At 42.3% G+C, this 25,523-nt stretch overlaps 1 protein-coding gene across 4 annotated transcripts in view; it reads right to left on the bottom strand.

Moving 5' to 3' along the window:
- Positions 1 to 25,523, bottom strand: part of TENT4A (terminal nucleotidyltransferase 4A) — a 45,864-nt gene that overhangs the window by 4,784 nt on the left and 15,557 nt on the right. For all 4 annotated transcript variants that reach the window (XR_008529543.1, XR_008529542.1, XM_054578344.1 and 1 more), the window contains exons 2-11: positions 15,804 to 15,927; positions 14,679 to 14,725; positions 13,611 to 13,731; positions 11,703 to 11,810; positions 10,387 to 10,515; positions 7,425 to 7,638; positions 5,324 to 5,450; positions 3,607 to 3,707; positions 2,095 to 2,267; positions 1,509 to 1,667 (exon numbers count right to left, since the gene is read on the bottom strand). Coding sequence is in view for 2 of the 4 variants with exons in the window: in XM_054578344.1 (XP_054434319.1) it covers positions 1,509 to 1,667; positions 2,095 to 2,267; positions 3,607 to 3,707; positions 5,324 to 5,450; positions 7,425 to 7,638; positions 10,387 to 10,515; positions 11,703 to 11,810; positions 13,611 to 13,731; positions 14,679 to 14,725; positions 15,804 to 15,927 (1,303 nt within the window). In the remaining 2 variants the exon portion in view is untranslated. The remainder of the gene's footprint in view (positions 1 to 1,508; positions 1,668 to 2,094; positions 2,268 to 3,606; positions 3,708 to 5,323; positions 5,451 to 7,424; positions 7,639 to 10,386; positions 10,516 to 11,702; positions 11,811 to 13,610; positions 13,732 to 14,678; positions 14,726 to 15,803; positions 15,928 to 25,523) is intronic.

Here is a 25,523-nt window from a genome sequence, read left to right on the forward strand (position 1 = left end):
AGGCAAGGCGGTCCCTGTCCTTCCTCCACAGTCTGTGTGCATACGGGGCCGTTACAGCCCAGGACACTGGGTGAGCCTCTCTCCTCAGACCTTCAAAAACCGCACTCCTCACATCCAGCAGTCCTTTGCCCCACAGACCTCTGGAAAGCAGTGGTGGCCCTCCTTGTCATCATCTATGTCATTTTACACTCAAAGTATAGCCGCGTTGTAGAGACTGTCTTTGCTTTTAAAGCAAATTAATGTGATGGGTTTTACACATATATACAAGGTCTGTCTGGAAAAAGTCCAAACACTGTTAATGTAACAAGAATATTTTACACAACATCGGTGTAACCTGGCAGCCAAGGAAAGTGGACTAGAATGTGCATGCATGAACAATGAGGACTTCAATGTCCTCATCTGTGGGGGCGGTAGATGGTCACACAGTACGTATGCTCACTGAATGGCATCGCATGCAAAATGACTGAGTGATTAAGCAATATATCTGCATCAAATTTTGCATTAAGCTTGAACATTCCTGTGGAAACTATTCAGATGATTCAGAAGGCTGCAGCTATGGGCCACTGCTGATTGGCAGTTTTATCATGACAACACACCCACAGATGCATAAAGTCTCCTGCAGAGTTTTTTGTTGAAACATCAAATCACCCAGGTAACTCAGCCCCTCTACAGCTCACCCTGCAACTTTGGCACCCTGCGACTTCTGGCTTTTCCCAAAACTAAAATCGCCTCTGAAAAGGCAAAGATTTCAGGCCATTGTTGAGATTCAGGAAAATATAATGGGGTAGCTGATGGCAAATGGGAGAACTGTGTGAGGTCCTGAGGTGTCACTGTTCTATGTACAATGTTTCCTGTATCTTGTATCTTCTTCAATAAATGTCTATTTTTCATAGTACATGGATGGATACTTTCTGGACAGACCTTGTATATTTAATTGATGTATAATTGAGAAGTAGGTACAAAATTTAATATTTCTGAAATTGTCTTTTAGACGTCTAATTTTTTCTAAATTTTAAAAAAAGACATATTCAATATAAAAAGCCCTATAAATACTGCCTATGTGAAAAAGTGAGAAAGTCAAAGTTTATATTAAACTTCAAAAGCATGTAAACACTGTGATTCTGAGTGTAAACAGGGACACATGTCCATTTCTGCCCAGGGACAGCATCACAGTCTCTTTCTTCAACACAACCCCAGGATTGTGGTCTTGCACAGTGTATCTATGTAATTTGTAGAACAACAGTCAATTTGGATCTTGTTGAAAGCCATTTCAGTGTTTAAGACCCAAGTCCTCTCTCTGCAAACGCTGAGCATGGTGGACCCTGATAACACTATCTTTTAAAGAATGACAGGACATGCTATCAGATCCACAAAAGATGAGAATTTCCTACAAGACACAAATGTATTTTCCAAAGACTTTTAAAGTTCTTTTCCTAAATCAAAGATGCCAGCCACTGCTTCTCGGTTCCCAAGGGCCCATCACAGGATGGGCACCAGCAGCCACGTACCTGAGTGTTAGTTGTCATGACCAATGTTCTGGAAGTAGTAGACTGAGGTTTGCCACTTGGGATGGGCAAGGCGGTGGGCAAGCTGGCCAGCAGAGGGGTGGGCGCTTGCAGACTGAACTGGTAAACGCTGGGTGTCGTGCAGGGTGGCGTGTCGGAATCCTGCAAGCAGGAAGAACAGGGAGTGCTGTACGAGGAGGTGCACGGCTTCTTAAAGACAGAAAAGAAAGGCCTGCAGCACATTCACAATGCAAGGCCACTGGAATTTGTCCATTACTGCTGCTCAACAGGCAGCCCAAAGCTGCTCACATTTCCTTCATTTCAAACTGAAGAAAAATGTGAAGGAAATACAGTAGGGACACCTAGACTTTAATGTTTTATTTCCAAGTAAGATTTTTAAAAACTATTCAAGGAAGTCCACTGTAATTCTACTGTCAGTGGCATTAGTGTTCATAACAGGCCACTTGGGCCACTGAGACTGGGGCTCATGGCAGAGTGGGGACCATTCACATACACATAAGGAGAGTGATGAAAAATCCCTGCTACAGACGTTCTCCACAAACACAGCCCACCCAGCAGACACACTCACAATGTCACTTCCAGAGAGCGAAGACACGGAAGACGCGGAGGAGCCCGAGGAGAGTAGCTGGGGGCTAGGCAGAGACAAGGTCAGGCGCTGGCTGTAGGGCGGCTCCGGGTCTCGGCCCTGGGGCTGCTCCCCATCGCATGTGCTTATCCGTTCTTTTATTTTAATTCTATTGTCTGTGGAGAGAAAAGCATCAACCAGGTGAGTCACTTTCTAGGAGTGCAGATATGAGGGTGCGAGGAGAGAGCCATCAGCCACAGGTGTCACTGAGCCTTGAAATGATGCTAATGAGATTGGCAAATTGAATTTTGTTTAATTTTTAAAGTTATTTTCAGTTATTGGAAATGTTTAAGTGAATTTGAAACAACTTACATATGTAAATAGTTTTCAACTGCACATTACATGATATCTAATTTACAGATTGAGTATTTCTGGTGGAAATTTAACATCCTAACTACAATGTGCTACAAGTATAAATACACACTGGATTTCAGATCTCATACAAAAGGAGGCTGCAAAATACGATGTCTGTCCAGAAAATATCCAGCCATGTACTATGAAAAATAGAGGCATTTATTGAAGACACAGGGAACATTGTATATAGGACAATGACACCTCAGTCCCCTTCAAAGTAGGCACCTTGGGACTTAACACAGTTCTCCCAATCGCAATCAGCTACCCCATTGTATTTTCTTGAATCTCATCAATGGTGTGAAATCTCTTCCCTTTCAAAGGTGATTTTTAGTTTTGGGAGAAGCCAGAAGTCACAGGGCACCAAATCTGGGCTGTACGGTGGCTGGGTCACCTGGGTGACTTGATGTTTCGCCAAAAAATTCTGCACAAGATGTGATGTGTGAGAAGGCACACTGTCGTGATGAAGCTGCCAATCACCAGTTGCCCATAGCTGCAGTCTTCTGAATCATACAGTTTCCGTGGAGGAATGTTCAAGCTTCATGCAGAATTTGATGCAGGCATATTGCTCTACTCACTCGTCATTTTGAATGTGATGGCCACACAGTACACATGCTCACTGAATGGCATCTACTGCCCCTACTGACTAGTTCACTGAAGTCATCATTGTTCACACATGCGCATTCTAGTCCACTCTCCTTGGCTGCCAAGTTACATGAATGTTGGGCAAACTGTTCTCATTATATTAAGAAGTGCTGGACTTTTTCTGGACAGGCCTCATACCTCAATGACTTTTTACATTGATTACATCTTGAAATGTTAATATTTTGTACACTAAATTGAATAAATCATTCTATCAAAATTAATTTCACCTGTTTCTTTTCATATTTTTAAGGCAGTTACTAGAAACTTTAAAATTCCATGTGGCACACCTTGTATTTCTACTAGATAGTGCTCCCCTAAGTCTTACAGTTTTAAATTAAACTCTTATAGAAAAACTAGGTATTTTTCTTAGTTTGAACAACTTCCCATCAAGAGACAAAGAGATACTCTTATATGAGTGGTCAGAAGGTGAAGGATAACCCCAGGGAATTACTCTCTTACCAAGGTCGGGCGCTGGGTGGACCTTGCTGCCCCATTTCTCCTTGATCCACCTCCGGTAGTCAATCACTTCCTGAGTTACTTTGACGATTCTTCCTAAAGTACTACAAAAAGACGAGGAGGGAAATCAACATAGTACAGTGGGACTGTGAAGCCCATATACCCTCTCTAGTAGCTACTTTAAACTTTTAACACTATATTGCTTGCTAAGTGAAATACAGCAAAAAGCTAAAATAATTTTACAAAATATATATGACTTCTGATGTTCAAGTCCAAACATAATTTGAGATCACAGTATAGTAAAAGTAGATTCTTATGTAGAAGTCTTTGAACCTAAATTGATCTCCAAAAGACTGTTTAAATCAAGTCCCTACATAGGGAAGTCCACCCTCCCAACCAGCATGATCATAAAGGTCTGACATTCTCACTTCCTACTTTACATCAAGAACAGAGAGACAATGCACCTGCTGTGGGGCCCAAAGCGCTGCCTGAAGACAATGGACTGAGGCCACAAAACCCAAGACAACTCTACCTCTGCCATGCCAAGCCTCCAAATCTACTTATTCTACAACCCGCCCAAGGAACAGAGACAGCAGCACTGTTTCAACTACTACTTGTGACGATCATACTATTCTTCATCCACTCTGCTCTCACCTCCCTCTCTCCATCCCCACCTCAGCAGTATTAAGGCAGTTACTAGAAACTTTAAAATTCCATTTGGCACACACTATTTCTTCTAGATAACACTGGCCTAAAGTCAGTCTGATAGTTTTCAATTAAACTTATAGAAAAACTAGGTATTTTTCTTAGTTTGAACAATTTCCAATGAAGGAAAAGATACTCCTGCATGAGTGATCAGAAGGTGAAGGATAATGCAAGTGAATTAATCTCTCACCAAGACTGGCCACCAGGTGGACCCTGTTGCCCCATTTCTGGGATCAGAAACAGGTATTTCTCACTAGCAATGAAAGTGTTCCAGAGTGGACAATGAGTGGGCCTAGGAGAAAAGGGGTCAGACCTGCGGACTCAAATACACATTCATGTAGAGCTGACTACCCACATTTTGAAGACTGCCTTGAGAAAAAGCATCATGTTCCAAAGTTTTATAATACTTATTTTATGTTTTTATCCTCACCCGAGGATATTTTTTCATTGCTTTGAGAGAGAAAGAGAGAGGGGAAGTGGGGCAATGGAGAGAAAGAGAGAGAAACATCAATTGGTTGCCTCCCGTACACATCCCAACCCGGCATCAAACCTGCAACCTAGGTGTGTGCCCTGACCGGGAAACAACCCGCACCCTTTCAGTGTACGGGATGACACTGCAACCACCTGAGCCACACTGGTCAGGGCGCATTCCGTAACGTTTTAAAAACCAGAAATCACCTCCCTCAAACAAAATATTCTGAAAAAAGAAATGCTAACTCTCCAAATAAGAAATTTTCAACTCTTAACCTTGGAATGAATTAAATATGGCCATCCAGAATTCCTAAAATAGTCATTATAGTTACTATATGAAGTAATGTAGTAACTATACTGAATGAAGTAAAGTTCTTCCTTTACTGATATTTTCAAGTTTTGCTAAAATCTGATGGCATATCCATTAGTAAACTTCATGAAAAAAGCTAATGACAGAGGCAAGGGGTGCCAGCTTTGCAGAGGCTAATGAGGGTGCAACTACCATGCCCCTTGGAGCCCAACAAAGGTGTCGACTGACTGTTACCTTTCAGAATCTCTGTTTGGATAGGACCTCGCAAGTGGCGACACAGCATGACTGAGAACAATGTAGGCATAGTCAAAAACCTGCTTCACCTGCATGGCCCCGTAGGAGCTTCGGCCAACATCATTTCCTGAAACAGAAAGGCAGCTGTGAAACTCTACCGAACATCTGAGCCATCAGATGTTTTTGATCTTCTCACAGGAGTTATTCTGAAGTGGGCCCTCACCACTCAAACACGTCCAGACCCCAACAGCAAAGCCGAATCAGGCACCTGCAAACACACCTTAGCTAATTGTCGCACACCTCCTAGTGTTCACAGGCTGAGGCGCCTGATCTGCATCACCCGGTCAGGGTCCACCTCCATGAAGAGAGATGGCATTCACAGAGATGGAGTGACAGCGTACGAGAGAGTCAAGTAACTCCCCAGGTGGCAATAAAAAACATGAGGAAAAGCAGCAGCCTGAATCAGACTGCCACCATGCTGACTGGGGCTCACTGCAGCAGGCGGTTAACCTGGGCATACCACAGCGGGACCTGCAGAGCAAATCCTCTATGATAGAATGTTCCAGGTCTGAACTCCAGGTTTGGGTGGCAAATCAAACAAAGACGCCACTGAAGTCACCAAGCAAGCCACAGTTAAGGACCTTAAGTTTAATTTTAATTTACATGAAACTCCTTCACAAGTTAGGTATGTAGTTTGTTTTTTTAGAAGCTGTAGTCTAAGTATTGGAACATTCTTTTCCAGATGTAAGTCTATAATATAACCTAATGATAGGGCGGGTGGGGTTTTTGTTTTTCAAGTACATTTCGGCAGACACTGAAGACACTAGAAATGTCTCCAATTTAACTTATTACCACAGACAATAGATGATGAAAACCTGTCATACTATGCTGCTGGGAAAATTGCTGCCAAAAAGGCATGGTATAAATCATGTCATTTACAAACAACCACAGAAAAGAACAGTATGTGTTCTTTGGGGAAAAAAAATTAAGAAATACAGTTCAAACTCCAAAAGCCATAAAACAAAAATAATTAAATATAAGGATATTAAATATGTAGAGAAATTTAAAAAATACCAAATCCAAATGCAAATGACAAACTGAGGAGGAAAAAGAAGTACAGCATATACATCAAAAAAAGGCTTCCCTAACATACACAGGTCTCACAAAATCAGTAAGGGAACAGAATGGCAGACAAAGGGACAGAGCACATAAACTCACACAAAAAGAAATACAAAGGGGCCATGTACCTGGAGCTGACATCTCCACCACCTTTTCTGTCACCTGTCCGTCACTGACTTTATCACCAACAGTAAGAACAGTGTCTCACCTAATAGATGCTCAATAAACATTTGTGGAGTTGATAAATAACAATGTGTTTAACCTCACTATCATTAAAGAAATGTAAATTAAATAAAATTTATATTGCATGGTTTTATCAGACTGGTAAAGGCTTTAAAGACCGTCATCAAAGGCTGGAAATATGAGTACCCTTAAATACCCTAAAGGAATAAAACTGGAAAACTGGAGACCTGCCCTGGGTTCTTCAAGGTGGCAATCCTTACTACAGAACAGACCCTACACACAAAAAGCGGTCTCAGATATACTTTTAAGTAAAAAACAAGCTGCAAATCTGTATTATCTGATTCCATTTATTAATTGATAAGTTACAATAATGAACATTAATATCCATGTAGGAAGAAATGGGAGAATAAACACCAAAATGGGAGGGGATTACGGCATACTTCACTTTTCTCTGTTACATACTTCTGGGAATTAAATGGTTTATGATGCACACGTAATAGTTTTATAATTAAAAAATAAACTTTTTTTTTAATTCTCACCATCTATATTTTTCTGATTGACTAAAGAATATAAACAAAATTGCAACTTTGCAATAAGTAATTAGAAGCATTAAATAAGGAATTGTAAATTGTCACTATTAACTGTTAGGACAGTAGGAGTCTGCATCAGATCCAATCAACTGATGAACTGCCGTGGCTCGCAGGGACCGAGGATATACCACCACCACCCCCACACCAGTGCACCAGGGAAGGGATGCTCCTGCATCGCTTGGGGTGAATGCAGAGCGAGGTGCCCTTACCAGGTAGCAAGGGGTCCTCAATGCACAGCATCGATGGTCTGTACCCGCTGGTCATGGCTTTCATGATCTCTTCTTTGGCAATATAGGCACCTCCTTCTTTTATTCTAATACCAGTTTTCAAGTAATTAAAATTTCTTCCATAAAGTTCAAAAAATTCTACAAGAAGCATTCCAAGGTTTTCATCAGCTCTCCGGGCATCAATTCTTGGATGCAACTGTAAAAGCAATGGATTCAAGTTATTCCTAAAGAAGACGGCAAGCGATGAAGTCTACTACCTGGTGGTCTCTTCAGGCACTTGCTCACGCACCATCACTGGGACGGTCAGAGCAGCTGCGAGGAGGCACTAACAGGGCCTGGAGAGCCATTCTCACTGAAGAGAGTTCAAAAGAAATAAAACTTTCTACCTGAATGTTTTTATTACACTTTTTATCTCTGAAACTGGTAATCCATACAGCAACTTCCTACAAACAGACATCTAATTAATCACAAGTTCCCAACTACTGATAAGAAAGTGTGCAATCACCCAACTATTTAGTCAGGGGCACTGACCTTTCTTCCCTTAGAATGTCAAAAAAATGACAACAGCCAACACAATAGCGGTCTGGTATGAATGAATCAAAATTATATCTTTTTTTTTTTTGTCAGATAGGCCAAAAATATATTTCTTGGAGGGCTGCAGAGTTTTAGTAATTAGTTTATGTTTGCCAGGAGATAGGAAAGCTTGAAAATCATTGATCTAGATGGCAGAGGTAATTTTACAGATTCTAATCTTAATTCCATTGTTCCAAAATACAATCAGTAGGGGGCAGTATTAGATTGAACAGTATCACAGAACACCAGAATGTGAAAGGATTAATTTTAACTGAGTATAAGAATTAGTACTGTATCATAATATTTATAGCAAACTTGCATCTCTGCTTGTCATAGAGATTAGCATCAGCCTCAGTTGAGCACCACAATTTAAGTAGGCAATGGACTTCTGAACCTGAACCACTGTCTACTGATATCCTCCTAAGTCACTGATTTAAGAGAGTCAATTCTAAGCAACACAGATCTGTGCTGCCCACAAGGATAGCCATGAGCCACATGCGGCTATTTATATTTATATAAATTAAGACAAATTAATTAAAAATACTGTTTGCCAGTCTTGCTAGCCACATTACAAATGCTCAATAGGCCTCTGTGGCCCATTGGCCCATGGCTACCTTGCTGGACTGTACAGAGAATACTGCCAGCTGCATAGAGTTACACTGGGCAGCACATCAAAGTCAAAGTCCCGATAGAAGCACAATTCACAACACAGAGCTCGATGAGGAAATCCTAGAAGTATTTTCAGGGTTCAGAACTTTGACTTCTAGGGATTTGCATGTTCCAAAAGCAGAATGTAGCATTCTTGTTTTTGCCTTATCTTACTCCCTTCTTTATTCCTTGCCTTCTAGTCAAAATCAAATACCTGAGAACTACCCAAGATAAGGTTGGATCTTCTTACCTCACTTAGCCATGAAATGAACTCAGGTGCTACAACAGTCACAGCTTTTGGGCAGAAGGGGCAAGGCATGAAGAGATGTGGACATGACAACAGCAATCCCACCCCCGCTGGGCAAAGCTCCTGGGAAGACGGGAGCGCTGTGAGGAACCCATGGGGTAGTTCAACAGGAGGTGCTTAGCCCAGAGCAACAAAAGTAAACAGTTAATAGTTCATATCAGGAATACATGAGGAAGTTAAGCGAAGAGAAGGCTGTGTCTAATTCAAAATCATGTTCAAAAACTAGGGAAGACTGGCTATAAGGGCAGCATCATGGATGTGAGAGTAGAAAGCAAGGTAACAGGATTAAAATTCTAAGAAAACAAATGTAATTCCATCTTCACTGTTCCTAAAGCATCTCTGCAAAGACGGGCCAAGGAAGTCAAAGTAACTGAAAGCAGCATAACCAGGAGCTGTGCTGATTACTAGCAGTATTCTTGATAATGAGAAAATAAATGGCCAAATTCTGGACTCACTAAGCCCAATCCCAAATAAAAAATCAATAATAAACCAGAGGAAAAGTGTTGTGCAGCTAAAATATAGAGGCAAGATCTTGTAAAGAACAGAATCCTTCATTTAAAAAAAAATATAAATAAGATAATGTTTCAATTAACTTAAAGACTTTTACAAGTCTAATTTATCAGTATATCACAGCATTTAACACTTAGGTAGGTTTTCTACAGAGATTTTTTTCCATGATACTCAACAAAATAAGGGCAATATATAATTCAAGACAAAATACTGAAGTTCTGTCAATCTGAAAAAAAAAAGGCTATTTTCAATATTTTTTACCATACATGGTATTAAACGTTTCTCTTTAAAAAAAAAAAATATTGTATTTATTTTTAGAGAGAGGGGAAGGGAGGAAGACAGAGAGGGAGAGAAACATTGATGTTTGTGAGAAATACATTTATCAGTTGCCTCTCGCATGCCGCCAACTGGGGACCTGGGCCACAACCCAGGCATGTACCCTGACTGGGAAACAAACCGACAACCTTTCAGTTCAGAGACCAGCGTTCAATCCACTGAACCACACCAGACAGGGCTCAAACTTTCTTCTGAGATACATTTGTCAGTATAGTCAAAGCACCAAGAAAAATGATTTTTTTATTGTCTATTGAGGTATGAAAGTTTTATTGTCTCTCAAGATATAAAAGTTTAGATTAACAGACACTTAACTGACAACCAGATAAGCCCTCCCTCCTCTACCAGTTAAATCAGCTACAAAATAAGCTATAAAGGAACAATGAGAAAGAAGTATTAATCAAAATAGGGTTTATTATGAAAACTAGAAATCAATCTCTCCTAAATGAAAACAGAATAGTGAAGGGAGAGAAGGACTGCCGGGATCCACACAGCAACTGGTCTGAACACCAAGGAAGAATCTACTCCTACATGAGTCTCACTATAAGTGTTTTGGAGAGAAAGCACACTCACCTGTAGAAAGCTAATGGCCATTAAAATTAGGCTGTACGAGCTAATTCCACCGGTAAAAACTTCATTCAGGTCCCTCTGCAGGAGGAACTGTTTCAATACTAAAATCAAGTAAGGCAGCAATGAATATTTCTGTAAATTCCAAAAGAAAAATATTTACTGGTTAGTTCATATACCTTGGAAGACTTCTTACAGAGCAATTTTATATGGCAGAAAAGAAAGCCTCCTCCATCCTCCTGCCTCTTAGAAACCTCTAGGCTAACCATCCTCCAACTGGAGGGCCTGAGAGTGAATTATATGAGGGGCTCATTAAGATCCCATAGGGGAGCCCCTCATAACTGAGGTTATGAGGCGGGGCACCCTGCACGAAGAGAAACTCGGAGAATGAATGAGCACACCCCTTCAAATACTTCCCACGGCTTGCTGGATGCCGGGGGAGGGCTACGCACACAAGGAGGGGGATGCGGCAATGAGCGAGGGAAGGTACTGGAACCAACACAAGAACCTTCAACACTCGGAGGCACTCAGAGAAAAGAGGGGGTGGAGAGGGGACAGCTCATGAGGTAGGGGACAACAGTAGGATGAGTGGCTGGTCCTCCTGTGGGGAGAGCAGGGCGAAGATAACAAGGAAACACAGAGGCTGGAGAAGGGGTGGAGAACAACGGAAACTTCTGTTGTTTTCAAGTCTGCTGAAGTAGCAATGAGCCTTCAAACAGGACGTGATGCAGAAAAAAGGGAAACAAGAGGAGCAAGGTCCCTGAAACTGTGGGAAGAGGCAGTACCCAGACTACAGGTGCTGGGTGGCCTCTATGAAGGATGTCACCACTTCCACTGTAACAGGAGGAAGGACCATCTGTTTAGCTGGACCAGGCACCTGGTCAGAGTCCAAAATGGGTCCCCTCAATAAACAAGTCTGCTCTGCCATCCTCAGGCTCAAGACCAAGTAAGTAAATCTAAAGTGTGTCATGCTGCATTCACTGTCCAGTGGACCCTGGACTCCCTTGCAAATCAGGCACACGGCGCTGCAAGGATGGTCATCTTATAATAACCTGAAAGAACAGTTCCCAAAGCTCACAAAGAGCTCTCAACTTTATCAAATGGTGAGCCGAGGAAAGTAAATCTGAAGAACAGCTAAGTAGTTTCAAAGTTATTAGTCAATATTCCTTCCCTAGAAATCATATTGTAGGATGAGTAATTCAACTGCACAGTCTCTATTATAATAGACGGTTTAAAGTTTTTAACATTTATAGGAGAAACAATAGCCAATGTAACATCTTAAGTCGCTGATTTTTATTGTGCTAACTTGCTGATAGCAGCACCTTCATGTAATTCTTGATGAACTCCGCTGCCCGGACCCCAGTCTCCATGTTGAAGCTGATGTCGACTTTAACCTCAGTCTCCTGGTCTGTGAGTTTTATTATTGGTACCTGCAAAAATTTAATTTGAAAAATCTTGCTTCAGTACGCAGCAGTCTTCATGATCAGGCATCAAAATGTTTCCAAAGTTTTACAGAAATGCTTTTTAAAAATTATTCACAAAGTGGGCTTAGGGATTATGAACCCAAAATTTTAAAGGTAAAAAGAAAAGGGACTTTGTCAGGGTTAACCTCATTAGTGCCCTGGAACCCAAGACTACCACCCTCAGCCCCGCCAACAGTTCTGCCCAGCCTTGCTGGCATGACTCAGCACCTCGCCAGTGGCCGAGCATCAATCACAGACACCATACGCTTCTGCCAAAGGGGTGGGGGCAAAGGGGAACAGGTGTCTGAGAGAAGGAGAAAGAGGGGTGGAAGGCCCAGACTCTACATGCCTGCCTACCATGAGGAAGCCAGCTAAGTCCTGGTTTTACCACAAGTGCCTAGTGATAGGGAGGAACTCCTGGTCCCCAAAATATGCTTGCTAGAATTTCTGAAAACATTCAAACTAACTTCAAAGCCATTTTTAAATTGTAATTTGTACTGTTGTTGTTTCTCCAAACAATTTTACTTTGGGTTTCAGTCTTGAAAAGAAACTAAAAAAAAATTTTTTTCCCAAAAAATCAGAGAATAAAAGGCCATTTTGGAAATACGACTGAAATTATCACCAAAAGGCACTCAAAACGGGCCTCATCAAAGATGCCCAAGCAACCATTCAGATCACCACCCCCCCGAAATTATTTTTCCAGAAGGTATTGTTTTGTTTATTCAGCCTCTAAGGAATAAAAACGAAGTTCCCTCCACCAAAACAATCGGGCTCTAGTTAAAGGTTTAAAAGGTCTAGGAGTCAATACGGAAACACTTTTCAGTGCACAACCTGATCTAAAATGTTCACCAGGGGCCAGCTGCCAAGGATACTCAAGTGAGAGTAGACCTCTGGCAAGAGAGGAAAAGACGTGGCTGTTGAATCCACCCTGGGCTAATTACCTAACCTCTGTGTGCCTCAGTTTCCTCACCTGTAAAATGGGAAAGATAATAGTTTCTGCCAATAAGATTGGTTTGGAGGATTAACTGAGATAACACCTATAAAGTGGTTTTAAAAATGACCAAAACTAATCCATGGTGCTAAAAGGCAGGTGAGCAAATGGTACCACTACATGAGCAAGATAAAGCTCCCATTTTAACTTCTGACAATCTTCGTACAACTAAAAGAATTTAATCTGGCTTCATATAGCTTGAAACAAAATTTATAAATGAAATGTTAGCCTGTAGTACAGGTGAGCTAATAACTATCACATCACATACACTGTTCCTGTATGGTTTCTAATCTTGGACTTAGAGTACCCTTGACCAGTATACACTGCGAAATCAGTCCCATCTTCCAACTTCTCCCCAATAAGGTTTTTCGTAAATCTGTATTTTTAGAACAATGAAAGGAACAGATAAGTTTTTCTTTCTGAAGTATAACTTGGCGAACAGTAATCTTTTTCTACGTAATAATAGCCATGATTTAGTCACTCAGTTACAGACTCCAGAAAGGGCAGCAACTGAACATGTCTCATTTCAGATACTAACATCCTTTCCTTACATACCCTAACAGAAGCCAAGAGTAATGTACTCTAGTGCTGAGAACAGCTGGATGCTCTCACAACTTGCAGTTCAGACTGTCACTGAACATGGTGATCCCAACTACAGGAACACAATGCAGAAGCACATTTATACCAGAAATAGAGAAGTCTTCAGAAACGTAACCAATACCTGCTGCAGATGACCTCAGTGAATCACACAAGCATCAGGACAGGCCCACACTTACTGTAGCTTTGTCCAGGACTTTGATGGAGCCCGGCTCAGCCACGTTGTGCTTCCTCAGGGCCTGCTCCAACAGCTGGAGAGGAGGACGCTCCCATTTTCCAAAGACCACTAAGTCAATGTCACTGGACAAAAGAAAAGTGGCTGTGAACCGCTCACCTTGCTATGCATAACAGAGGCACCTGGGGTGGACTGGTGCCACAGTGCACACGATCCCATCTCCATCAAGGGCCATATGTAACCTCATTATGCATGTCCCTCTCAAGGGAGAGGAAATGCAGCTTATGAAGTATATGTAACATTAAGACTGGAAGCAAAAAGGCTGACAGTCTCCCAACATTATTATGTAATAAGGGACTGAAATAAAGTGTCTGCCCCTCTTGAGGTTTCTGTGTCCTTACTTCTGTGCTGTCTACACTGGATCACTCTTGCTGACCCGGGACTCCTGGACACCTCGAACCTGTTCAGTTCCACACCGTCCCTGTCAACGCCAACCCTGAGATTGTAGCCTGAGATTATAGCCTCTTTAGTCTCCAAATGCTAACAATGGGTTAACAAAAAAATAGACTTTTAATGAAACAATGTACATAAAATTGATTTGGATATTAAAAGAGTCCTTGATAGGGAAACACTAGAGAATGACTTTAGAATGCAAACTTGTTTGACATTTCTCTATCAAATAAAAATCCTAACAAAGTACTGTTTAATTAGAATTTTGCTTGAATCTTCATTAAAATATAAGATTAATTTTTTAAAATATATCCAAAAATATCAGCAGAATGTTTTCTATTGCATTTTTCCTCCTGGCCGCTTACTCATCTTATGTTTCTAGTGTCCAGCACTTTTATACCCCATCAAGTTAAGTATAAGAGGAAAAATACAAAGTGATCAATGATCATAGTAGTAAATTAAACTTTATTTCCTTCAATTTTCCCTCTGAGTTCCACAGTCCTTTCCTTTAGCTCATACTTCTAGCCTTAGATTTGAACACAAGGAACCTACTCTGAACCCTGAAGATAGAGACACCACCATCCCCCACTTCCTCATGAACATAAACATAACCGGCACTCACCTCGTTGGAAGATAGAGACCAGTACTAAAGCTGCCAAATATCTGTACCTGAAAGAAAGAATGACTGTTAAGAGTAGGTGACAATTCAATCATCCTTCCATCACTTCTCACTGAAAAAAAGGCCTCACTCCTACTCCTGGGTAAAATTAAAACTTCTCTGAACATTGGGGGACATGAAAACAACTCAAGGAAATCTACTTAATCTTTAAATTAAAGACCTGTCCCAAAAAGGAATTTTTGAAAGCTCAAAATTATGAGGCAAAACAATTATTGGCCTCACCCACACCTGCCAAAGCCAAGGACTTTTTGGAACTTGGTTCAAACCTTCCAACAATTTTCAAACTCACAGCTAGGACACAGAGGCAGGAGGACCATTCCACGGCACTTGGAGGTTTAAAGCCAAGGATGTGGTACATCACTTTAAAAGAGGAGGGGAATCGAGTTGCAGCCTGGCTCATGGGGAGCTCACGCGCCCTTCAGTAGCCCAGCTCATCTCTATCACTGGTGGGTCGTCAGTAACGGGCACTGGTCACCAGTAGAGAAGGCTGATCAATTAGGACAGGAGACTGTGGGTGGGCCATCATATCTTGGTCCAAGGACATGTTCATGCTGTCCGCGCCAAGCATTAGAAATGCCAGTGGCCCTCACCTCAATGGACCCTTGTTCATTTACTATTAAAGTGGTGTGTGAGGAAATACTTCCAATTTTCACAAAAGTTAACTTATGCCAGGATGAGTGGTTGGGCAGGGGGAGAAGGGGTAAAATTTCTAACCTTAAGGTAAATTTAAAAGAAAAATAATCATACCATTCCAAAAAACCTTCTGTTAAACCAGTGGTCCTCACACTTGAATGCGTCAGGACCACATGCAGGAAGGGCGTGTTAAACACAAACACCCCCCCCCGCCCCCCGCCCCCCGCCCCCCCCCCCCCGGCCAAAAAGTTGTCTGACTCAACAGGCGCATTTCTAACAAGCTTCCAGGTGTTGTGCTGCTGCCTGGTCCAGGACCACACCTGGAAAATCTCTGCCTTGGGCCAATAAGAGAGACGCAGGTCTGCATACACACATTACAATCTCAGGTGCTCATGTTTACTTGTGAGGACAAAGAAGTACAAAGACTATACTCACATCAGCTGTTGGCCAAAGATCTTTAACCACAGTTTCGATCCGCTTCACCACCTCTCTTCTCATGGCTGCTTCTTCAGGGCAAGGGGACATGAAGTTATAAAAGTCAATTATTTCCTCATGAAGTCTAGTGGACAAAAGAGAAAACATACTAGAGTTACAATTAAACTTAACCACACTTTCCACCCTTCCTTTAGATCAGCATAACACTACAATATATTTCTGGCACCTACAATCCAGTTTCTCTTCTCCTCTAAAGGTACGTAACGAATACTCTGTGATGGACCAATTAATTAAACAGTTGTTTAGCACCACAGAGTAACATGAGTGAATTTTGTTAATACCACATACCAAAACTTTTGATTGGCATTTTAAGACTTATCCAAAAGAATCATTTCAGTGACCTTACATTAAGAAACAAAGAATTCCACCCATGAAAAGATGGAAGACAACGCCAGTTGATGTGTCACAGTAAAACACATCACCTCAGGTATGCACCCCAACTCATGTGCTCTGAGCCATGGGCACCTTTGGTGCCCATGCTAAGCATGGGTGGTCTGAGACTGGCGAGGGACAAGGACATGCGAGACAAGGAAAACGTGCGCTCAACAAGCCTGAGAGTTGTCTAAGCTGTCAGGTTCTGCCCCCCAACCCACTGACAATGTGCTGGGTCTAGTGCCCAGTGCCTCCCAACCATGTTAGACAGAAACATTGTCCCTGGAGGCACAAAATCCCCACTTAACTCAAGTGTTCTCTCCTCACAACTCAGACACAAGGATGTCAACAACCAAATGAGTGTGGGTAGGTATGGCCCTCCCTTCCTTTCCTAACAAAAGTCTTCAGCAGAGAAGAGTGAGCTCCAAAGGCCACCTTACAATTACACCTCACCTCTGCCTCAAAAGTTACTTCTGTCACTGTCAGCCCCATGGGCAGAAAGCCAGTCCTGTGGGGGTGGCAACAACTTGCGGAGTTAAGTTTCAGGGCCAATGACCTGTTCTGCAGAGTCCTTCTGGAGGAAGGAAAGATGGTCATCCTCCATTCCTTTCAGAGATTAAAGGGGAGGAGAATGAGCCAACCCTAGAAATTATAACAAATCAAATTCATCTGCTTCCAGCTTCATTTAGAAAAGCAAATAAAAGACAAAACAAAATTAGCTCAATAATAATATTATTATAATAATGCTAGCTCAAAAGATAGCAAAATGGTCTATATAACAGCAGGCAATACATCTTAACAATACTTCTTTAACATCAAGTTACAAGGGTAAGGAGCATCATATTATCTTACATATTATGTTATATGGGGCTCTATGTTTAAGTCTGACTTCAATTTTCTTCCCTGAAATACTGCCTCCCCACCCCCCAAAATTCATCTGGAGTGACCATTCCTGACACTCTCAGTAGGCCTGAAGGCCACTCGAGGCCACTAAAGCACAGAGGGGACTGCAGCCAGAAATAAACCTTCAACACTCTGTTCACCTGCAATCTGGGGCCATCACTAGAACCTAATTTTGTTCACCATGTTTAACTTAAAAAAAGAAAGAAAGAAAGAAAGAAAAGAAAAGAAACCCTCACCCAAGCACACTGACAATTTAGCCAGCCAGGATCCAGTTTTTTAGTAAATCCAGAAAAGTAGACAGTCACACAACACTAAATGCAGTATGTTTTCCAGAATATCAAACTCCAAGATATTGAGGGTAAACCTTCTATTGCTTCAACAATGTACACTAAATATTTAACCATATCTCTGCCAGCAGCTCAAAAGACATGTTAAAGTCTGAGGTGTTACCTAAAATTCCAAACCATTGGGAAATGTTAGTAGGACTAGATGTGTCTGGTTAGCAGATTAACGCCCACACCAGCGAAGAGCCACACGTGACTCCTCCCGTTAGCAGAACTGGCTGTAGAGAGCAGTCTGGGCGGAGCACTGGGCTCTGCGTGAGAACAATCTGTGCTACAGGCCCAGCTGTCACCCTGGGTGAGAAGTTAGTGCACCTGAAGCACTAAGGGCATGTGCTCTCCTGCCCCTCTTAGTTCTGTTCTGATAACAACAGAAGTAAAGAAATTCAGAGACAAAAATTAAGATATGGGCCTAAAATAATTACACAACTGGCTCAAAGTCATGGAAGAAGAATACAAAGCCAGTGTGCTAAAATTCTCTCCACGTCCCACAAATGTAATACATTAAATCATCTTGTCAACAGGGCATTCCAATTTGCCAAATGTCACTGAAGGTCTGCATTTGCAGAGGAGAACATCCTGTCAATGTTCTCCTAGGTTGTCCACATCTGAAATAACAACATAGTACAGGCCCTCCTCAGCTTCCCAGGACACTGAAGGTACCAGGGCTGGAAAGGCGTAAAGGGAACCCAAGCTGCCAGTCTGCACAGACACTACTCGATCTGTGTAACAGTGTTAAGTTTTCTCCCAAGTCTGTTGACTGGCTTATGATATAAAAGGGATCATCTACCACCATCCCCCCGATATTTTAAGAGAAATTAATGATGGGTCTCAGCATGCCCACATTCCCAGAGCAGGTAGGTGCCAAGTGGGACACACAGGCCTCCCAATGTCAGTGGCGTGTTCGACCAGTAATATATACTGATAATATACCTACCTGAAATATGTATTAACATGGATCTCAAAGCTAGCAACTGCTCTAACAAACATTACATGTAAGAGTATTTTGGCTTTGCCTTCTGGAAATGGAAGCGATACTGCTGGGGAACTGGCTAGACTAGGAGGCTCTGGCTGGCCAACGCCCGCTGGCTCTACCTTGAGGCAAGCTGGGGCCTTGAAAGCACTGCATGACTCCTGGAACCACCAGAGGACTGTGTGGCTCTGAATTGTGATGATGCGTTCAGCACAGAAAGACAAAGGAAGGTCTAACAGCCATCATGACCTCTGGGCAGACTTGAAAAGCTACCACTGCTGCCGCCTCCTCCTGCTGGGTCCCAGGTGGAACCCTCAAAGGAGAAAGGAACCACCAAGGGTGAGAGGTAGGGGGATCAAGCAGTGAGGGAGGACTGCTGTTCAGCCCCAGAACTGTAGAACCAGAGCAATGAACAGAAGCCGCATGACAGGGACCGCAGTGCCCTCTTCCCGGCCAACCCCAGCACTCCCTCTTCCCCGCAACCCTGCCCGCACCACATTCTTCAGGGCCAAGAAGTAGTAATGGACCAGAGTCTGTTCCACTCACAGAAGGCAACCTACCAACGTCTAGGACAAAAAAGGCTCACCTTGCTCACTGCCTGATCTTCAGCACAAGAACAGTGTTTGCTCACAGGAAGCTTTCAGTAAATATGTGTGGAATGAATCAAATCAAGTTTTGATAAACATTTTGCTATGACCTTGTCATTTAAAATCTACATTCCCTACAAAATGACATCAAAAAATTAACATTTCAAGAAATAATAGTTTACCCCTGTAGTGGCTAACTTGATTTGTTAGGAGAACATACTTAAATGGTCAACTGTCCTTTCAGAAATATATACAGAGCTAAATAAAACAGTTTGGAATACTTTATTCAATACTAACATTACAAGTAGTTTCCATCACTTTAAGAAATTGCATACTTGGGTTAGAACAATACATTTTCACAATTGGGTGCTACCAGCCACATGTCCAGCCTCCAGCATCAGATACAACACTGGTTATTCAATTCCCATGTTGAATATATCCATACACTCAACTTTCTAGTTTCATAGAATTAGGTCCATAAAAAGTTTTGATAATTTCTCCTCGAAAAAAAAATAAGGAAGTTTACTCTTCTCACCTATCAAAATCTGAAATGAATTTCACAGCTGACAAGATGTCTACATAAAAACTACACTAAGTCACCTTACCCACAGACAACTTAGTCGTTATCTCTTACAGCTCAGTATCGGCCCACTAGGATTCAGTCTCCAAATCTCCCAAGAAGCTTTCTAGGCTGTGAGCATCATAGAAAAATCTCTAAAATGAATCATAGAGATGGTATCTCAACACCCACAAGAAAACATGACCACCTATCAGAAGGCCCTGGGACACCGTTCCCACCCCTACTTCAGCGGCAGAGGCTGCTGACTGCCCACCTGCTGTGCTAGGGGGCCACATGGACCACCCTCTCCAGCAGCTCCAGTTAGAAGATAAGAGGAGACTTTCTCAGAAGGTTTCTTAAGGGGGTAGTTCCCACAGCACTTTTGCTTTCCCCTTCCTCAGTCCTAGAGCGCTGACCTGTGGCTGGGCTCCAGAACCACAACCCCCATGCGGCTCTGCAAACAGCAGCCAGGTATGCAGCCAGAAGGCAGGTCAAATCCCAATGGAATCACATCACCATTACTCCATTACTTTTGTTCTTTGTAGCCAAAACCCTCACAGAGTTGCTTAAAAACAACAAAGTGAGATTCCCACCTTGTTCTACATTTGAAAATGTTACAGACACACAGTTAAAAATTTTTACCCGCAAAAAAATAAAAAATCAGAAGAAAATAACAGGGATACCTCAAACTTTAGCTACCTCAAACTTCAAGGAGGGCTTTCCGGACTCCAATTCAAAAACAACAATCACAATGCAAAAACTATGATAGACTCAAACAATTACAAAGAAATTCTATCAGAAAACATGCTGAGTGTAAACAAACTTAAAAGCAAACGACATCTAGACATGGCAAAAATAGGAAGGATCTGAGTCTGCAGAAAGAACAGTCCTCTCACGAAGTACATGGGGACCTGGACCTGGTGCACTCTAGAAGTTGGCAATTTATCCATCTCTGAGCCTGTGCAATTCCACTTCTGGAAACCTGTGCTACAAAACACTGAAACACACACAAGAATCTGTAAGGCATGCTCACTGCAGGGCTGTTGGTCATAAGGACATTCCCACATGAGGAGATGCTGTCCACTCATTAAGAACAAGAAAGATGTGTGCACTGATATGGAACCATCTCATGACAGACTCTATGTAAAGACAAAAGAAAGGCATGGCCCCATTTACAGATGAATGTTCAGCCACATAAGCATGTGAACACACCAAAGGTCTAAAAGACCACATGCCAACAGGGCCTCCTACCCAGGAGACTGGGATGACCTGGGCAAGAACATCGACTTTCTATTCCAGGTACCTTTGTACTGCTTGAGTTGTTTTTACAAGAATGCACTCATCACACACAGAAATTTAAAAAGGAAAAGGAAAAAAGATAATTAAACTTCTCAGCAGAAAAACAATAAAGGCATACACAAAAGTTCACCCATGAAACTGTTCATTACATCACTGTTTATATTTAACATTTGGAAATAGCAAAATGTTAAATACAACACAAAGCAAGTCAACTATTTTTCTACATCACAAGATTACTTGTGGTTTTGATATTCTTTCTGCGATGTGCATTTTCTAATTTTAACAATGAATATAGATTCCTTAATTTAAAAAATAAAAAAGGAAAAGAATATCAAGTCAGTCTGACTTCGAACTCCTGATGCCCCTTACCATTCCAGCTCATAAAAAGCAGTGCACTTACAGAGTACAATCAGTCCACCTGGGTGCAGGTTACGGAGGCCGGGCCCTGGCAATAACAGGAGCAGCCACACACAGGCTAGCAGTGCTGCCACAGGGAAAGGAGAGACACGACCCATGTGAATCTAGCAGGGGTGCTATGGAGAGGACTTCCTGAATGGAGCTCTTAGAATGTGGCAACCGATGACCTCGATTTTTAATTTCCTTATCTAAATAGTCATATGTGGCCAGAGGCTACCATCTGGGATAGTGCAGTTCTGTCTGTTTCTTCCTTAACTCAACCCAAGGCAGCCGAGCAATGCTAAACTCAAAAGAAGGCTGACGTCGGCAGCCCCACTAAGAACAAATTTCTTGAGGTTTTCCAAACTGGATGAATGGCCTCCATCTCCTCTCCCAGGTCCTCATGCCTTCCTTTCATCCCTGGAGACACTGACGCCAAGAAAATAAGAAACAGCTCACCCCAGAGAGCACCAGGCCTGACCTGAGCACCTCTCACCACCTACACACACCCTCCAGAAGCGACAAAGCAATACAACACTTTCTAGTAGGTCTAGAGAGACTTTCTCTCCAAACTTTCTCTAAAATACACATTTTAAAATCTCAGACCTAATTGTCGACAAATAAGAGTAATGTGAGTCAAAATTAAGTGCTATCGTTCTTGATGTAATTGAAACACAACACTCACGCTGTAATTATGAAACTATGATTTAATAGCTTAACTAGATGTTAGTAACAATGGTACCCAATTAGGCCACTTTCCAAAGTAACTGATGGAATTGAGGAATTGAGCAAAAGCACTGACTGTTCTTCCATCATCACTAAAATGTACTTTTTTCTTAACATTTTAACATGTCATGTATGATTTCAGTTGTGTGCATCACAACAATCTATTGCTGAGCATAAGATCAGTTTCAAATTAAACGCTTTTCTTTCCTCATGGTACATTTCCACAAACGTGCATCTTTTAATGTCAATGAGCTGTCTCTATGAAACTTGTATTTCTGACCCACTAAAAACAATTTCAAATAGGTCAACTTTTTGCAAGTAATGGCACTTTAGATACAACAAAATACAGGAATTAGATGTTGACCACAAGGCACCTTGGGGAGGCAGCAAAAGTAACAGCAAGGACCCACTGGGGCGCGAAGCCTGCCATGCCACTCTCCAGCAATGGGGCCATGAAAAAACTCCACAAACCGCACCCAAGGCTGAAAGGCCAGCATACAGCCTGCTGTGGGGCTGAAAGTGACAATGCCAGGGAAGCAGAGCTTCTGACTGCTTCGCAGTGGTGGCTTTAGCCTCATCTTAGGCTGTGTTACCAATGTGGACACGCGCAAGGGAAAGGAGTTTTGCTGTCACGTGTACAAAGGAACACCACAAGCATGGGGATGTGTGAATGCAGCTCACCTCTGAGGGCCTGCCTCTGAGGAGAGGAATTCTGAGACTCTAGTGATGACTACGTGCCCTTACAGATCAGGTGCGACTCTGAGATTCAATTTGGAAGTATCTCAGATTGACCCATCATAAGGGGAAAATGTTTGAATGACTCATTTTCTGGTTATTTAAAATGGTGAGGCCAGAGTTTTCAGTAAATTTTTTAATCACAAAACATGTGGAGCACAGACTTCTGAGGCATTATCTTCTAGGGTACTTGTACACTAGACATTCTCATCTACAATGGCTCTAAGAGTACGAGCCCATTCAAAAGGTAATGACCGACTTCTTAATTTTTAGTATGGTGTATTTCCTAAATTAATTTCTGCTTTTAGTAGCAAACACAGGGTCAGCAATGTTTTAGTATCTATCCTAGGACATATCTGCTATATGGTTGCAGTAAATATTTATAAAAGCCACCTGGCACTGTTTTAAAGAGCGCCAAGATGGATTACTCGGTTAGAGAACCAAACTCTCTAATTTCATGGCTAATGAAGCTGCCGATGAAAACAGGTGAACATTTCAGGGGATGATTTTTTATTTTAGAGGCTCAGCTGGTGGGGGTTCATGGTTCCCAACAGTGTCTAAATTTGAATTAAAGCCACGTAGGTCTGGCTGGGTCTGAAGGGGTATAGGGAGGGGAAGCATCCCTATCCAGCCCTGTTTCTGTGACTTGCCCACCTGGAAGACTTGGTATCCAGCCCCAGGCAGAGCTGGCTCCCCATCTGAACCTCCCAGCTCCCACCTCTAATCTGTAAGTTGTTTAAAGGTGACCTCTTCATACTTGACCAAGGAGGACAACAACATGTGTTTATAATAAAACTGTGGAAACAAAAGGGGCAAAGGAAACACTCCAATCAGTTAGGAATGCTGGTCTGGTCTGTTCAGCAAGGGGGAAGCACAGGCGGTTCTGCCTGCTAGCCTGGACAGTAAGTTCTGTGGCTGCTTCTGAGCAACACTTTGGTCAGAGTTCACACTTTATTCATCGTTTTGTTAAGGAAAGAGAGAAGCCAGATGAATGAATGCACCCTCCTCTGGTGTGCATATGAGAAGTTCCATCACCTGCACCCACTAAATAGAAGCTGTGCTCTAAAGTGCTCATGTCCAACCTTTCTACCTCACTGAACTCTTGGAACTCTCCCTCCACAGTCCCTGTCCCCACTGTTAATCATGTATCATCCTGTTAACCAGGTGAGGTAGTTTACCTTTAACATCCCCCATGAACCTGGTCAATTCCAAAAGCTTGGGGAAAACCAGGCTTTTCCATTATGATATAAAATGCAATAGAAAATACTAGGAACTGTCTTCAACTGTTACTCTCTCCTTCCCTTACGCCAACTATTCTTAAAAACTTCAAAAACTTTAAAAAGCCACTGATTTCTCAGAAATTGGAGCTCCCTTCCCTTGGCTCCACAAAGTTCATTGTCTTTTTTTGCAAAAACCATGCCTTAGTTAAAACATTTGGCGTGACCTCCTGAAGTTTCATAGATTTTAAAGTACAAGGCGAGGCACGCACAGTGAGAGGACGGATTCAGAGAGCACTCTACCACACAGTGAAGGGGGTGCTAACTCAGAACCTATCTAACCAGAAAGAACGGGCTGCTAAGCAAATGAGGGGATGAATGGCTAAATCACTTCTACTATCAGGGGCTGACCATCCTCTTTAAAGTATCTATTTACTAATATAGTTAATGAGCTAATTATAAATCATTGTTATTTCTTTTTGTCATGTTATAAGACAATTAATATCTGCTTCAATTATTTAGAAAACCTTGCATCAGACCTTCAAGATGATTTTTTTTTTTTAATCTAAGCTCAAAAGTGGAAGGAAACTAACTGAAACTGCAAATTAGAGACCTCATGTGTTTCCACAGTGTTCTTGTATGTTGTAGTGTGGTAGCTGCCAAGCCCAGGGTTCCCAGCAGCCTGCTCTCAGTCTGCTCTTCAGCTCTCACTCCTCACAGACACATACCTGTGCACCTCTTTCCTCAGAGGGGCATTAAACAAAGCTACAAGTGTGCATGGTTTTAAAATGTTAGTGGAAGAATGGCGCCCTTGGAAGAAGCCGCTGCAAAAGGTGGGCCTGAGAGCTAAGCAACAGACAGGAGGAGGGTGCCCCTCCTAGGAGGAGAAGCAGGCAGGAACTGAGCTGGGAGGGCACTGCTGGTGTTGCGCAGGGCAAGGCTAACCCCAGGGTTGAAAAGGCTAATAAGACCAACTAGGATTCACAAAATAGACAGGACAAAAGGGCTCCACAGCTTTGAAATCATCAGTGCAGTAACTGTGATCCATGCAATTCAGCCCCCAGAAGAAGTGAGCTTACTCTCCCTTTTCCTTCAGGACCTTTCGTAGGATCACACTGACTCCTGGAGAGAGATGCTCGAGGGCCTTTCAGAACCTGAAGTGATAGAAGCAGATGACATCCTCCTGCCCTAGCAGAGCAAACCCAAACATACTGCAAGTGCCAGGAAAAGGCTCTGGGTCCACTTGGAGATGAGAGAACCACAGCAATCTCTTCCCCTCAGAACAGAAAGCAAGAGCTCAGATACCTAAGCATATGATTAAGCCATGGCAAAGCATTTAATTGAATGCATTTCTTCTGAACCCAGTGCTAGAGAAGACGTGCTGACACATTTCTACAGAGAGAACTCTGGAGAGGCACCTAGGAGCTTCCCACAGACAGGATGAATGTACTTCACAAACTGAGCCAATGTGCAGGGTGGAGTTACAACTGCTCAGAATCATTATTATGCCATTTTGCATTATAACCTCAAGAACCACCCCATGCCACAGGCA

This window comes from Pteronotus mesoamericanus, unplaced genomic scaffold (assembly GCF_021234165.1).
Source record: "Pteronotus mesoamericanus isolate MK-2021 breed Mesoamerican mustached bat unplaced genomic scaffold, CSHL_Meso_final contig_50, whole genome shotgun sequence".
Taxonomy (NCBI): domain Eukaryota; kingdom Metazoa; phylum Chordata; class Mammalia; order Chiroptera; family Mormoopidae; genus Pteronotus; species Pteronotus mesoamericanus.